General features: G+C 47.3%; 1 protein-coding gene across 1 annotated transcript in view; it reads right to left on the bottom strand.

The window, feature by feature from the left end:
* Window positions 1-9,191: 9,191 nt before the first annotated feature.
* Window positions 9,192-15,868, bottom strand: part of LOC121864027 — a 56,387-nt gene continuing 49,710 nt past the window's right edge. Inside the window, exons 5-6 of the mRNA XM_042362913.1 lie at window positions 14,863-15,058; window positions 9,192-9,224 (exon numbers count right to left, since the gene is read on the bottom strand). Coding sequence (XP_042218847.1) covers window positions 9,192-9,224; window positions 14,863-15,058 — 229 coding nt within the window. The remainder of the gene's footprint in view (window positions 9,225-14,862; window positions 15,059-15,868) is intronic.

The raw sequence follows: 15,868 nt of genomic DNA, 5'->3' as shown, positions 1-15,868 counted from the left end.
TAGAGAGGTTGTGGTAGTAGAGGGATGGTTGTGGTAGTAGAGGGAGGGTTGTGGTAGTGAGAGGATGGTTGTGGGTAGTAGAGGGAGATGGTTGTGGTAGTAGAGGGATGGTTGTAGTAGGAGATGAGTTGTAGAGGGGAGGGGAAGTGTGTGTAGAGGGAGGGTTGTGGTAGTAGAGGGAGGGTTGTGGTAGTAGAGGGAGGGTTGTGGTAGTAGAGGGAGGGTTGTAGTAGAGGGAGGGTTATGGTGGGGGTAGTAGAGGAGGGGTGTGGGTAGAGGGAGGTGTGGTAGAGGGAGGGTTGTGGTAGTAGAGGGGAGGGTGTGGGTAGAGGGGATGGTGTGGTAGTAGAGGGGTTGTGGTAGTAGAGGGAGGGTTGTAGTAGAGGGGAGGGGTGTGGTAGAGAGGGAGGGTTGTGGTAGTAGAGGGAGGGGTGTGTGGTAGAGGAGGTGGTGTGGTAGTAGAGGAAGGGTGTGTGGTAGTAGGAGGGGAGGGTTGTGGTAGTAGAGGGAGGGTGTGGTAAGAGGGAGGGTGTGGTAGTAGAGGGATGGTTGTGGTAGTAGAGGGAGGGTGTAGTAGTAGAGGGAGGGTGGTAGTAGAGGGAGGGTGGTAGTAGAGGGAGGGTGGTAGTAGAGGGAGGTGTGGTAGAGGGAGGGTTGTGGTAGTAGAGGGAGGGTGTGGTAGTAGAGGGAGGGTGTGGTAGTAGAGGGAGGGTGGTAGTAGAGGGAAGGTGTGGTGGGGAAGATATAAACAAACTGTTTTACCAATATATGTTGTTTTCATTAACAGCATCAACAAAACGTTTGATGTAAACAACAGCACTAAAACAACTTATTTAAATCAAGAGCATAATAAAAACAACTGCTGTAATAAAAAGGAACATGACAATAACACAGCTGCTGTAACATAGACGAACAGCATTACCTGTGATCGCTGTGCCGCACTCTACAATCTGGCAATTTTCTGCTTCAGTTAGAACCAAATGATAAGATTTTACGAGATGTTGTAAACCCTAACACAGACAAGTTCCTCGGCACGTTAAAACAATTTATTTTATCCCTCTTGTGTTCTAGTCAACAGCCATGACCCGGCCACCATCACGTTGTAATAACATATGATAATTACTTAGACACTTTTTTATTATTAATACACGTCTAGGGACCAGAAATTGGTAGGAAATGTGGACGTCACTTGTAAGGAATGTGAGAAACGTGAAACTTGCGGCCATAGTTGTGAAGACGACTGGGTGGAGTCTTTGGGCTGTTGTGTTTACCTTATAATCCCATACCTGTACACATTCCCCACACCTGCATCACTCACCACATACCCCCAACACCTGCGGACAGTCACACACCTGCATCACTTATGTCATACTCCGACACCTGCAACATTCACCTCAGACTAAAATACCTGCGACTCACATCTACAACACCCCTACAACCATAACACCTCCATGCTTATAACACTACTATCTACACTGAATGTTTTTACGAGTAAATCAGAGTTTGCGCCCGCAGCCTCATGTGAGCTTACCAATTTGAACCCACGGTAAACGATCATAGCAGCTCACATCTACAACACCAGAGGGTCATCACACTCCAGCACACACGCGACGTGTTAAGGGTTTCTTCAGGTACAGTATATATTTAAAGACGGTCATTAATAACGTGGAAGGTTACGTGTTTGTGTTAGTATAAACAACCTTGATGATCACGGTGCCTAACCCGAGTCTTGACAAAAGGCTAACCTTATATAATAAGTTTTTTGTTTCTTGAGATGAGAGACCAGATTTAATAATGGTTACAGTCGAGTCTCAGAACATGTGTGATACCGTGTTGGCCGCGAACTTTGTGTCGTATCTTAAGTGAGAGCCAGTGTGTTCTTACGCAGTTAATGATTAATAACATGAACTTGTGTTACTCTGAGTGGTCATTGATGAGTCAGCTGTGATTTACCTCCGAGTCAATTGTTACTCACCGAGTCAGATGTTATTCACCACCGAGTCAGCTGTTATTCACCGATCTGTTATATATCCGCCGAGTCAGCTGTTATTCACTTCCAAGTCAGCGGTTATTCATCGTGTTAGCTGTTATTCACCGAGTCAGATGTTATTCATCTTCGAGTCAGCTGTTATTCATCGCCGAGTCAGCTGCTATGCACCGCTGAGTCAGCTGTTATTCACCGCCGAGTCAGCTGTTAGTCACCGAGTTACCTATTATTCACCGAGTCAGCTGTTATTCACCGCTGAGTCAGCTGCTATTCACCGCCGAGTCAGCTGTTATTCATCACCGAGTCAGCTGTTATTCACTGTCGAGTCAGCTGTTATTCACCGAGTTACCTATCATTCACCGAGTCAGCTGTTATTCACCGCCGAGTCACCTGTTATTCACCGCCGAGTCAGCTGTTATTCACCGCCGAGTCAGCTGTTATTCACCGCCGAGTCAGCTGTTATTCACCGCCGAGTCATCTGTTATTCACCGCCGAGTCAGCTGTTATTCACCGCCGAGTCACGCATTCACCGCCGAGTCAGCTGTTATTCACCGCCGAGTCAGCTGTTATTCACCGCCGAGTCAGCTGTTATTCACCGCCGAGTCAGCTGTTATTCACCGCCGAGTCGCTGTTATTCACCGCCGAGTCACCTGTTATTCACTGCCGAATCACCTGTTATTCACCGCCGAGTCAGCTGTTATTCACCGCCGAGTCAGCTGTTATTCACTGCCGAGTCATCTGTTATTCACCGCCGAGTCACCTGTTATTCACCGCCGAGTCACCTGTTATTCACCGCCGAGTCACCTGTTATTCACCGCCGAGTCACCTGTTATTCACCGCCGAGTCACCTGTTATTCACCGCCGAGTCACCTGTTATTCACCGCCGAGTCACCTGTTATTCACCGCCGAGTCACCTGTTATTCACCGCCGAGTCACCTGTTATTCACCGCCGAGTCACCTGTTATTCACCGCCGAGTCACCTGTTATTCACCGCCGAGTCACCTGTTATTCACCGCCGAGTCACCTGTTATTCACCGCCGAGTCAGCTGTTATTCACCGCCGAGTCAGCTGTTATTCACCACCGAGTCAGCTGTTATTCACCGCCGAGTCAGCTGTTATTCACCGCCGAGTCAGCTGTTATTCACCGCGAGTCACCTGTTATTCACCGCCGAGTCAGCTGTTATTCACCGCCGAGTCACCTGTTATTCACCGCTGAGTCACCCATTATTCACCGCCGAGTCACCTGTTATTCACCGCCGAGTCACCTGTTATTCATCGCCGAGTCACCTGTTATTCACCGCTGAGTCAGCTGTTATTCACCGCCGAGTACCTGTTATTCATCGCCGAGTCACCTGTTATTCACCGTTGAGTCACCTGTTATTCACCGCCGAGTCAGCTGTTATTCACCGTCGAGTCAGCTGTTATTCACCGTTGAGTCACCTGTTATTCACCGTTGAGTCACCTGTTATTCACCGTTGAGTCACCTGTTATTCACCGCCGAGTCACCTGTTATTCACCGCCGAGTCAGCTGTTATTCACCGCTGAGTCACCCATTATTCACCGTAAGTTATACTCGTAAGGTCAACAAACACAGCCATTAATAAGTCACTGAGAAACACACATCTTTCTTCTCTGGATATTTGGTCCAGATTAAAATACATTTCCTAACGTTAACAGTTGTGCTTTAAGATATACTGCACTGTTGTGGTTAGGAACGATCAGGTGTATGAACTGTTGTGGTTGTGAACGATCAGGTGTATGAACTGTTGTGGTTGTGAACGATCAGGTGTATACTGAACTGTTGTGGTTGTGAACGATCAGGTGTATATACTGAACTGTTGTGGCTGTGAACGATCAGGTGTATGAACTGTTGTGGTTGTGAACGATCAGGTGTATGAACTGTTGTGGTTGTGAACGATCAGGTGTATATACTGAACTGTTGTGGCTGTGAACGATCAGGTGTATGAACTGTTGTGGTTGTGAACGATCAGGTGTATGAACTGTTGTGGTGGAACGATCAGGTGTATGAACTGTTGTGGTTGTGAACGATCAGGTGTATGAACTGTTGTGGTTTTGAACGATCAGGTGTATGAACTGTTGTGGTTGTGAACGATCAAGGAAACTGTTGTGGTTGTGAACGATCAGGTGTATGAACTGTTGTGGTTATGAACGATCAGGTGTATGAACTGTTGTGGTTGTGAACGATCAGGTGTATGAACTGTTGTGGTTAGGAACGATCAGGTGTATGAACTGTTGTGGTTGTGAACGATCAGGTGTATATACTGAACTGTTGTGGCTGTGAACGATGATATAGAAGTGTTCCCTAACCTCCAGTTTTAGGTCAACATGAGGTCCTCAACTATTGTGGTTGTGAATGTGAGTGTAGGAGTATTTCAGCACCACCAACACCATTATTACCATCAATACTATCATGACCCCTTAACAATCGCCGCCACCAATCTCTAATGGGATATAAAGACAAAAAACATAACTAATTTCCCGTGATCAATATTTTTCCTGTCATATTAAACGCATTACTAGTTACACCAATTAATTCTTGAAAAACAATTATGTCAGGTTGGCGTCTTTCCAACCACACTCCTGTTGCTTAACAAAACACGTATTGCTTTATCAGACATACGACCGTTGCCTCACCATAATAATGTTTCCTCAACACACCCTGCCTCGCAACACTCCTGACTCGCAACACTCCTGACTCGCATCTCTCCCGACTCACAACACTCCTGACTCGCAACACTCCTGACTCGCATCTCTCCCGACTCACAACACTCCTGCCTTATAGCACTCCTGCCTCACAACACCCTGCTGCAACTCCTGACTAACACTCCTGACCACAACACTCCTGACTCACAACACTCCCTGACTCACAACACTCCTGACTCCACCTCTGCCTCACAACACTCCTCTGCCTCACAACACCCTGCCTCACAGCACTCCCGCCTCACAGACTCCCTGCCTCACAACACACACTCCTGCCTCACAACACACACCCCTGGCCTCATAGCACCTGCGCCCTCACAGACTTCCTGCGCCTCACAACACACTCCCGCCTCACACAGCACTCCTGCCCACAGCACTCCTGCCCCCACGCACTCCTGCCTCACAGATCTCCTGCCTCACAACACACACCCCTGCCTCCACAACACTCCTGCCTCACAGCACTCCTGCCTCACAGATCTCCTGCCTCACAACACACACTCCTGCCCACAGCACTCCTGCCTCACAGCACTCCTGCCTCACAGCACTCCTGCCTCACAGCACTCCTGCCTCTGCCCCCACACACACCCCTGCCTCACAACACACACTCCTGCCTCACAGCACTGCCCCACAGCACTCCTGCCTCACACACTCCCCCACAGCACCTCCTGCCTCACAGCACTCCCTGCCCCACAGCACTCCCTGCCCCAGCACCCCGCCTCACAGCACCCCCCTGCCCACAGCACTCCCGCCTCACAGCACTCCCTGCCCCACAGCACCTGCCTCACAGATCCCTGCCTCACAACACACTCCGCCTCACAGCACCCCGCCTCACAGCACTCCTGCCTCACAGCACTCCTGCCCCCTGCACTCCCGCCTCACAGATCTCTTGCCTCACAACACACACTCCTGACTACAACACCCTGCCTCACAGCACTCCTGCCTCACAACACACACCCTGACTCACAACACTCCTGCCTCACAGCACTCCTGCCCCCACAGCACTCCTGCCTCACAGCACTCCCGCCTCACAGCACCTCTGCCCTCACAGCACTCCCTGCCTCACAGCACTCCCGCCTCCGCACTCCCGCCTCACAGCACCCTGCCTCACAGCACTCCCGCCTCCACAGCACTCCTGCCTCCCACCTCTGCCTCCACACCCCTGCCTCACAGATCTCTTGCCTCACAGCACCCCTGCCTCACAACACACACTCCTGCCTCACAACACACACTCCTGCCTCACAACACCCCTGCCTCACAACTCCTGCCCACACCACTCCTGCCTCACAACACACACCCTCCTGTCTCACAACATTCCTGCCTCTCACCACCCTCTGCCTCACAACACACACACCCCTGCCTCCACAGCACTCCCTGCCCACAGCACCCCTGCCTCACAGCACTCCCGGCCCCCACAGATCTCTTGCCTCACAACACACACACTCCCGCCTCACAGTACCCTGCCTCACAACACTCCTGCCTCACACACCACTCCTGCCTCACAACACACTCCTGTCTCACAACATTCCTGCCTCACACCACCTCCTGCCTCACAACACACACTCCTGCCCACAACACACTCCCTGCCTCACAGCACTCCTGCCTCACAGCACTCCCGCCCTCACAGCACTCCTGCCTCACACCACTACTACCTAACACCACTCCTGCCCCACAACACACACTCCCGCCTCACAGCAATCCTGCCTCACCACACTACCACCCAACACACACTCCCGCCTCTGCACCACCCTGCCTCACAGCACCTGCGCCTCACAGCACTCCTGCTTCACAACACCCCTGCTTCACACAACACTTCCGCCTCACAACACTTCCGCCTCACAACACCTCCTGCCTCGCAGCACTCCTGCTTCACAACACCCCTGCCTCACAACACTTCCGCCACAAACACTTGCGCCTCACAACACTCCTGCTCACAACACCTCGCCTCACAACACCCCTGCCTCACAACACTACTACCAAACACCACTCCCTGCCTCACAACACACACTCCCACCACAGCACTCCTGCCTCACAACATTCCTGCCTCACAACACTTAAGACCATAAGAAAAGAAATAAGGAGTCTGCACAGGCCGGCTGGCCTGTGTGGCAGCTCCTGTCGAGAGTACACCACTCTCTATCATCCATGAATCTATCTAGCCTCACAACACTACTGCTTCATAGTACTCCCGCACAACACCCCTGCTTCACAATATCCTGTCTCGCAACTCTCCTCGCTTGCAACACCCTCCTGCCTTACAAGACTCCTGCCTCACCACCCCCTGTCTCACAACACCCTGCCCCATCACTACCCCCTGCCTCACAACATTCCTGCCTCACAATACCCCCTGCCCCACAACACCCCTGCCTCCACCCCTGCCTCACTACACCCCTGCCTCACAACACCCCTGCTTCACAACACTTCCGCTCACAACACCTCCGCCTCACAACACTTCCGCCTCATCACCCCCTGCCTCACATCACCCCCTGCCTCAAAACACCTCAGTCTCAAACACCCCTGCCTCACAATACCCCTGCTTCACAACACCTCTCCTTCACACCACCCCTGCCTCATAACACCCTGCCTCACAACACCCTGCCTCACAATACCCCTGCCTCACAACACCCCTGCCACACAACACCCTGCCTCACAACACTCCTGCTCACAACACTCCGCCTCACAACACCCTGCCTCACAACACCCCTGCCTCACAACACCCCCCCTGCCTCAGAACATTCCTGCCTCACCTTGCTCGTCAGACTCCAGGGTGACGTTGACAAGAATGACAGGTGATCAATAGCCCAGGATAGCCATCATATCTCCCTCCCAACACTACATTTTATACTGTTAAATATTACCTGGGAAATTTAGACAGCGTGTCAGTGTGTGAATAGTGGATAGCCTTACAATTATTTTAGATGCTGTTGTAACTTTGACTACGGATACCTGTGTACTGATAGCTCTCTCTCTCTCTTTTTGGTTTACTTTTGTGTGTGTGTGTGTGTGTGTGTGTGTGTCTCTGGTACAATGAAAAGGTGTCAGATGGGTGTCATACAAGAGAGGATTATGTATCAGATATGTGTCATATGAGAGTGATATGAATCAGATGTATCATATGAAATGGTTATGTGTCTAATAGGTGTCATACGAAGATAGGTTTGTATCAGATGGGTGTCATACGAGAGAGGGTCATGTATCAGATATGTGTCAAATGTTTCATAGTTATACAGGTTCCATACACTAATGACATATACCAGCACTAGACACCAGGTGACTCGCTTTATACGTGACTGAAGTATTAGTGATCAAGACTCACACAGTGTATACGAACGCCACTGCAGGCAGAGGGTGGGATAAGGTTAGTGTTGCCGACATAAGGGCGTTATTGCTAGATTTAGGAGAACATCGGGGGCTGGTGATTGCTCGTGCTGCCGGTGTTTTATAAGTGGTGGGTCTGTCGTGTTTATCTTTATGTCTCGTTTATTGTTGATGAGGAAATATACTGTATATATATTACATATATACCTGAATATAACAGTATATAGTGTTAGTAAAAGTACATTTATGTATTACAATTGTACTGGTATATAACACTTTACAATACTTGGTACACTATATATGTTGTTATTCACTACCGAGAATATATACATAACAATGTAAACTAATTAATAGGAGGCAATCACCAGCGGCTGGCATCCTTCACTGAGTAAGGATACGCGTGTGAACTACGCCAGACGAACAGAAGGGTCTTGACAGTCCAATGATTCATACACTTACTATCTTATGTGAACCTTGCTCGCTTGGTCTCTCTAACGCTCGTTGTAATTTCTTTGTTTTCTCATTTTTTCTCTGTTTATTCCTTTCTTTCTTCCTGTATTTTATATCACAATTTTTAATGATAATAAATGCACTGTGTTACAAGCGGCAACATATCATAATACTGAAGGTTCTATTGAGAGGACCAGAACTGTAAAAACCCCGCCTTACTGACCTGGCGCCCATACACCTCCTGATTGACACCTGGATGACATCCACACCTCCTGACACCCAGACTGACAACAACTCCTGTCACTCAGGCTGACATCCACATCTCCTGACACCCAGATTGACATCCACATCTCCTGACACCCAGATTGACATCCACATCCTGATACCCAGGCTAACATCCACACCCCTGGACAACCAGACTGACAGCCACACCTCCTGATACCCAGATTGACATCAACAAGTCCTGACACCCAAATTGACATCAACAACTCCTGACACTCAGACTGATATCCACATCACCTGACACCCACACTGACATCTATTCCAATGATATCCATACTCTTGACACCCACATTAACATCCACACTGACTTTGACATCCTGACTGACACGCTTAGCCCCTTGACACACCACGTCATTGTGTTCTGGACCCTCATAGGGGGAAAGGTCACGGCAGCTTAGCTCAGCTCCCGGGGATAATTACTGTGATATGGCTAGTGCTACTTGTAAGCGGGGTTATGCCCTTCTGTGGGCTGAAATTAGAGAATACCTCAAAGAGAAAACCAGAAATTGTACAAAGAAATCTTTGAAAATTAAAGGGAAGAGATAGCAAAGATGAAGGAAGAATGACGAATGGAAGGTTGTGGGAGGAGAGGGACTACCAAGCTGGTGGTCAAGAAACACACCATGATACAAATAACGACAACAACAGCTAAGTGTACCAACTCGTTCAGTCCCTTGATAAAGCGAAAATGGATGTTAGTGCCAGCCAGACACAGGGCTGACAAGGAAGGTATAAAAACTTTTAATTGTTGGTGACTCACAGTTAAGGTACTTGGACAGACTTTTGCGGTAAAATAAAAATAGGATGAGGGTGTGTTTGCCAGGGCTGTGGGTGGGGATATAGTTGATGGATGGGAAATATCTTATTCGGTAATGTGGAACAAATCCATTATCTGCCTTAGTGCAGGAGGCAAACGATATTGGCCGGTGTTTGAGTGAAGAGCTCTTGATAAGTTCACATTGCAGCTATAGATCGTATTAGTCTATGAGGATCCCTATCATATGTGTACTGCCCAGAAGGAAAAGTTAGCAACAGTTTTGCCATGGCAGTTGGAGGTCAACGGTCGTCTTGACGGATACGCAAGTCATTATCAGTCCCATCCACACATCGTAACTGGGACACTTCTACGGCAGGCACCCATGCTAGGGATGGGGCACACCTGTCTCGGGATGGGGTGGCAACCCTGGTTGGGTCTCTAGAGGGGGCAGTTCAAAAGATATCGAAGTCTTTAAACTGCTAGGGGAACATACGGGCACGGGGGTGGAGGAGACTGCAGTGGGAGTGGGTAAACAAGGTGAAAGATTACAGGGAAATAGTGTTAGGAATGATGACAAAACTAAATTAGACGGAGTTTAAACCTAAACGCGGTAAAGGGAGGACTCACAACAAGACTAACTTAAATGTCTACTATGCAAACAGTAGAAGTATGAGAAACAAAATGGATGATTTAAGGGCCATGGTATGTACCGAAAAAATCGACATACTAGTATTCACTGAAACATGGATCAACCTAGACTCACGTGAGTTACCGGTCGAATACCAAATTGCGGGTTACAAATTGTTCCATACCGATAGGCAGACCAGGAAAGGAGGCGGAGTAGCAATCTATGTCAGGGATAATCTGAAGTGTGAAATAAATAAGGAAATAAAAACTGAGCGGAATACAGAAACAATTTGGATAGACTTAATCGACGGTAGGGAAAAATTAATCACAAGAGTAATATAAGAACCTCCCAATCTTGATAGAGTCAATGAGAGACTTATCTGGGATGAAATGCGCAGGGCATCTATACACAACAAAGTCTGTATAGTAGGCGACTTTAACCTTGGCCAAATAGATTGGACTGACCTTACGGGTAACTCAGAATCAGAGGATTTTCTCGAAACGATCCAGGACTGTTTCATAAGTCAACATATAACCGATCCCACCCGGGGTAATAATATACTCGATTTAGTTCTGTCAAACAGAGAAAACCTCATTAGCAAGGTCGAGGTAGGGAACGAACTTGCAAACAGCAATCACAAAGAAATTAGATTCCAGCTAGATTTTCATGGCAGACGTAAGGAAAATTCCACTAAAGTACCAGATTTCAGAAGGGCAAACTTTGACAGTTTAAAGAGGCAGCTGAGAGAAGGGGTGTCGCGCTTGGGCGCGAACTTGACAGATGACACCGACCTGATAATGAGATCTGAGATTGCCGAGTTCCACGACAATTTAAATAATGAGTTACTTAATGCACAAAGGCAGAACATACCATACAAAAACTCAGATCAGACAACAATGACCCTAAATGGATAAATAATTATTTAAAGAACATCATTGGCCAAAGGAAGGCTATAGGTAGAAGGATAATTCGTGGCAAAATTTACCTCCAGGATTATTATAAGGTAGGGTTAAAACCGAGATAAGGAAAGCCAAGAGGAAAAATGAGGTAAGGATAGCAAGGGAGGCGAAGACAAACCCCAAAGGATTCTACCAAATGTATCAAACTAAAACACGAGAAAAGATTGGACCAATACTGTCAGATACCGGCGAGCTCACTGACAACGACAGAGAAATGAGCAATAATTTTAATAAATATTTTTCAACGGTTTTTACCACCGAAAATTTAAACATAATACCCGAGGCACCAACTCTATTCAGAGATAGTGAAGAAAACAAATTAAGCGAGATAGTAGTGACTAGTAACGATGTTAGTAAGCAAATAGACAAACTAAAGCCTAATAAGTCACCTGGTCCCGATGAGATATTTGCCAGAGTATTAAAGGAATGTAAGGAAGAGCTTAGTATGCCCTTAGCAAGTTGTTTAACATGTCCTTAAAAACAGATGTAGTACCAGAATCCTGGAGGATAGCGAATGTAATACTGATTTTCAAGAAGGGGGATAGATCACTATCCTCTAACTACCGCCTAATCAGCCTAACAACATTAGTAGGCAAACTACTAGAATCAATCATTTCAAACTCTATTCGAAACCACCTGGAGAAGCACAAGTTGATCAATGATTCCCAACATGGCTTCACAAGCGGGCGTTCATGTCTAACTAATCTATTAACATTCTTTTCATCAGTTTTCGAATCGGTGGAAGAGGGGCACAATTATGATGTGGTATATCTCGACTTTAGTAAAGCCTTCGACAGAGTCCCCCACGAAAGACTAATTAGAAAGGTAGAAGCACATGGCATCAAAGGTAATATCCTTAAATGGATTAGGGCGTGGTTACAGGACAGGAAACAGCGAGTGAGCCTTAACGGCACTAAGTCCCATTGGAGCAACGTCACAAGTGGAGTTCCCCAAGGCTTAGTACTTGGACCATTATTATTTATTATATACATAAACGATATAGATATCGGCATAGACAGCAACATAAGCAAATTTGCTGATGACACTAAAATAGGACGTGTTATAAATCTGACGAGGACTCCGCAAAACTACAGGAAGATCTAAACAAATTTTTCGAATGGTCTGAAAAATGGCAGATGAAATTCAACGTCGACAAATGTAAAGCACTCAGTATAGGAGATGTAAACAGGGAAACCAGATGAACAACGATGCCATAGACACATCCGACTGCGAGAGAGATTTAGGAGTAATGATAAGTAGGAACCTTAAGCCAAGTAAACAATGTGTTTTTGCTCATAACAAGGCTAATAAAGTACTTGGGTTCATACAAAGGAGTGTTAGTTACAAGACTAGCGAGGTCATCCTAAAACTGTATCTTGCACTTGTGAGACTACTCCTGGATTACGCAGTTCAGTTCTGGTCACCGTATTACAGAATGGATATAGAATCCTTGGAAAGAATTCAGAGGAGAATGACAAGACTAATCCCGGGCATTAGGAACCTTGAGTATAGAGACAGGTTAAAGCATCTTAATTTGCACTCCCTCAAGAGACGTAGAGCGAGGGGCGACCTGATAGAGGTGTATAAGTGGAAGGCAGGGCTAAACAAAGGGGACATTGCAAAGGTACTCAAACTATCCAACCAGGAGCGAACTCGTAACAATGGTTTTAAGTTAGACAAATTTAGATTTAGGCGCGAAATAGGTAAACACTGGTTTGGAAACAGAGTAGTGGATGAATGGAACAAGTTACCAAATATCATCATTAACTCGAATACGCTGAATAGCTTCAAACATAGGTTGAATGCTTATATGAGCAATTGGCGGTTGGGTGTAAACGGGACTGCCCAGTATGGGCCAATAGGCCCGCTGCAGTTTCCTCCATTCTTATGTTCTTATGTTCTTATACCCATACACACCAACAACACCACTTCCTGATAGCTACGAACGCTTAGACATCGCGGACAGACAGACAGACTGTAATGATTGTTTATCAGACCACAGCTTTCAGCCCAGAGAAGTACAGCACATATAGCAATGACCGGAAGCGCAGGTGTGTACACCCTCGTAAGTTGACCCACCCTTCGTAATTAAAGTGAGATTAAGACCTGACCCAAGAGAGGTCGCGGTCACAATGAACCAGAATTCTCCCCGCCGCGTCATTAGGTAACCCGGCGACAGGACCGTGTTATTCAAGAGACTACCCTCCAGCCAGTACACCTGTCACCTGGCCAGACACACCCATATTATTGACGTCATCTGCCGGCTTGAGATCTCCAATATAAGAGCCCTGCAGCTCCTTCCAAGGGGTATTATAATTATTATTAGAACAGGGAAGGGACCGACAGCTCCTTCTCAGAGACAGAAACAGATGGAGACAGACAGGGAGAGACACAACTCAGAAGAAGACAGGAGCCACGCTCGTCACTAGTCGAGGTAAGGAAGGAGAATTTCCTCCCCACTCCCAGCACCGAGTCCCCAGCTAGCAAAGTCTCCCACAGGAGTCAGAGCCCAGCAGCACCTGCAGACATTCCCCAGCCGCTGGGCATCCCTCAGGTCACACGTGAGTCATTGTCAGAGCGATTCAAGGGTGAGTAACTTACGGGAGGAAGTGTATCCATTTCATGTTTGTGTCCGAGAGTCATTGTCTAGTAACTTAAATATAATTAGTTATTAATTTGTCCATGCTATTCAGTTAACTAATAAATAGTTGAACTTAGAATTGGTGTTTAGAAAATTCCCCCTAAGAATATATTAATAGTTAAATAACTAATCGACCACGCTACCACATCTTCCTTACTTTATCCTGCAACTAATAATTTTTACTTTACTTGTAACTTTTAATTTACACTTGTTATAAGACACACACACACACACACACACACACACACACACACACACAGTTTGAGTGCGTCCCACTTTCGGGGTGGATGGACGGAAATAGTATGTGTGTAAACATGGCTTCAGTAAAAGTCACGCGTGAAAATTGTCAGCGTGTTGGTGTTGGGTTATGGTTGACTGAGAATGTTTGTTTGGTGGTGTGTGTATGTATGTGTGTGTGTGTGTGTGTGTGTGTGTGTGTGTGTGTGTGTGTGTGTGTGTGTGTGTGTGTGTGTGTGTGTGTGTGTGTGTGTGTGTATGTATGTGTGTGTGTGTGTGTGTGTGTGTAGCTACGGCGTCTTTGTCGTGGTTTATGTATGTGGGTTCGATACCAAGTTAATAACCAGTCACTAGTCAACAATTTACATGAAGCTTCGACACCTACCTCAGCTTGTACACTGAGCTAACGACAAAACACAAAATAATCCAGAAACTATAACATGTCCTGCTTTGCTGTCCATATCATTAAAACTCTCCACCCACGCACTATAACTCTGACAATATGCATCACAGTTTCAACACTCGGTACGACCATTCTTGAAGTCATCATACACAAACTGATATAAAAACATTGTCTTCATTGTTATTACCACCGTTTATTTCATCCTAACATACCGAGGAAACCACAGTACCTGGCCGTCCTCACCCTCTCCCTTCACCATGTATATTCCCAGGAGACAAAATAACATTGTTCTCTCCCTCACTCCCTTCAACCTAGAAACCACTTTTTCACATTAATATTAAAAGCTTTCTTGTTGTTAATATCTCCTCTTTGAACTGTTGTTATTCGTGGTGGTAAAGTGGTAGTATTGGTGTAGGAATAAGCAGCAGATATTATTACTGTGTGGTAGTAGTAGAAGACACACTGGATGCTGCAGGACACACTTGGTGCTGCAGGACACACTGGGTGCTGCAGGACACAATAGGTGCTGCAGGACACACTGGGTGCTGCAGGGCACACTGGACGCTGCAGGACACACTTGGTGCTGCAGGACACACTGGGTGCTGCAGGACACACTGGGTGCTGCAGGGCACACTGGATGCTGCAGGGCACACTGAGTGCTGCAGGACACACTGGGTGCTGCAGGAGACACTGGGTACTGCAGGGTACACTGGGTGCTGCAGAACACACTGGGTGTTGCAGGACAAACAAATGTACTGTGTTAAGTGTCGTAAATCTGGGAGAGTGACAAGAGACGCATGTGGTGAGGTCAAGTTGTACACACACACACACAGGTAGTAAATTCTTAAGTGTCGAGGGAGCGAACAGAGAAGTAAGGTGTCCAGTAACGTTTGGTGAACAATATAGAGGTGGGAAAATCATGCCCATTTCCGGTTAGTAATATGACGCCACAGAACGAGGTTGGGTCGTGTACTGGACACAGTAATATGTCCATAGTAATACGTAAATCCATCACACCTGCCTCAGTCACCTGGAGTACACCTGGTCACCTGCCTCAGTTATATGTGTAGTGGATAGGCATCTATCACACCTGCCTCAGTCATATGTGCAGTGGGCAGTTATCCATTACACTACACCTGTCGTCATCTATGTAGTGACCAGGTGTACACCACATCTGCCTCAGTCACCTGTGTAGTGGCCAGGTGTCCTGCCTCAGTCGTCACCTCGTAAGACCAGCGCCATAAACTTGAGCGTCACAGGTAAAAGTGACCAACACCTCCACTATGACCTGCTAGCAAGACATATTCCCCCCCCATAAACCTGATGACCGCCATTACTTCCCCGACGACGACGGTGTCCAGCGACAGTGTGACATACTGGTCAGTTTACCTCCCCCCTGAGGCTCGCCGGCCCTCCTGCCGTCCATCTCCCCTACCGCCCACTGCCTTACCTATATCCAGCCTCCTTACCCAGCTTCCCTTCCTCAGC

The sequence above is a fragment of the Homarus americanus genome, unplaced genomic scaffold, assembly GCF_018991925.1.
Source record: "Homarus americanus isolate GMGI-L3 unplaced genomic scaffold, GMGI_Hamer_2.0 scaffold42109, whole genome shotgun sequence".
Lineage (NCBI taxonomy): Eukaryota > Metazoa > Arthropoda > Malacostraca > Decapoda > Nephropidae > Homarus > Homarus americanus.
Note: the sequence above shows the minus strand (reverse complement) of the source record. Positions and strands in the feature narration are given on the sequence as shown.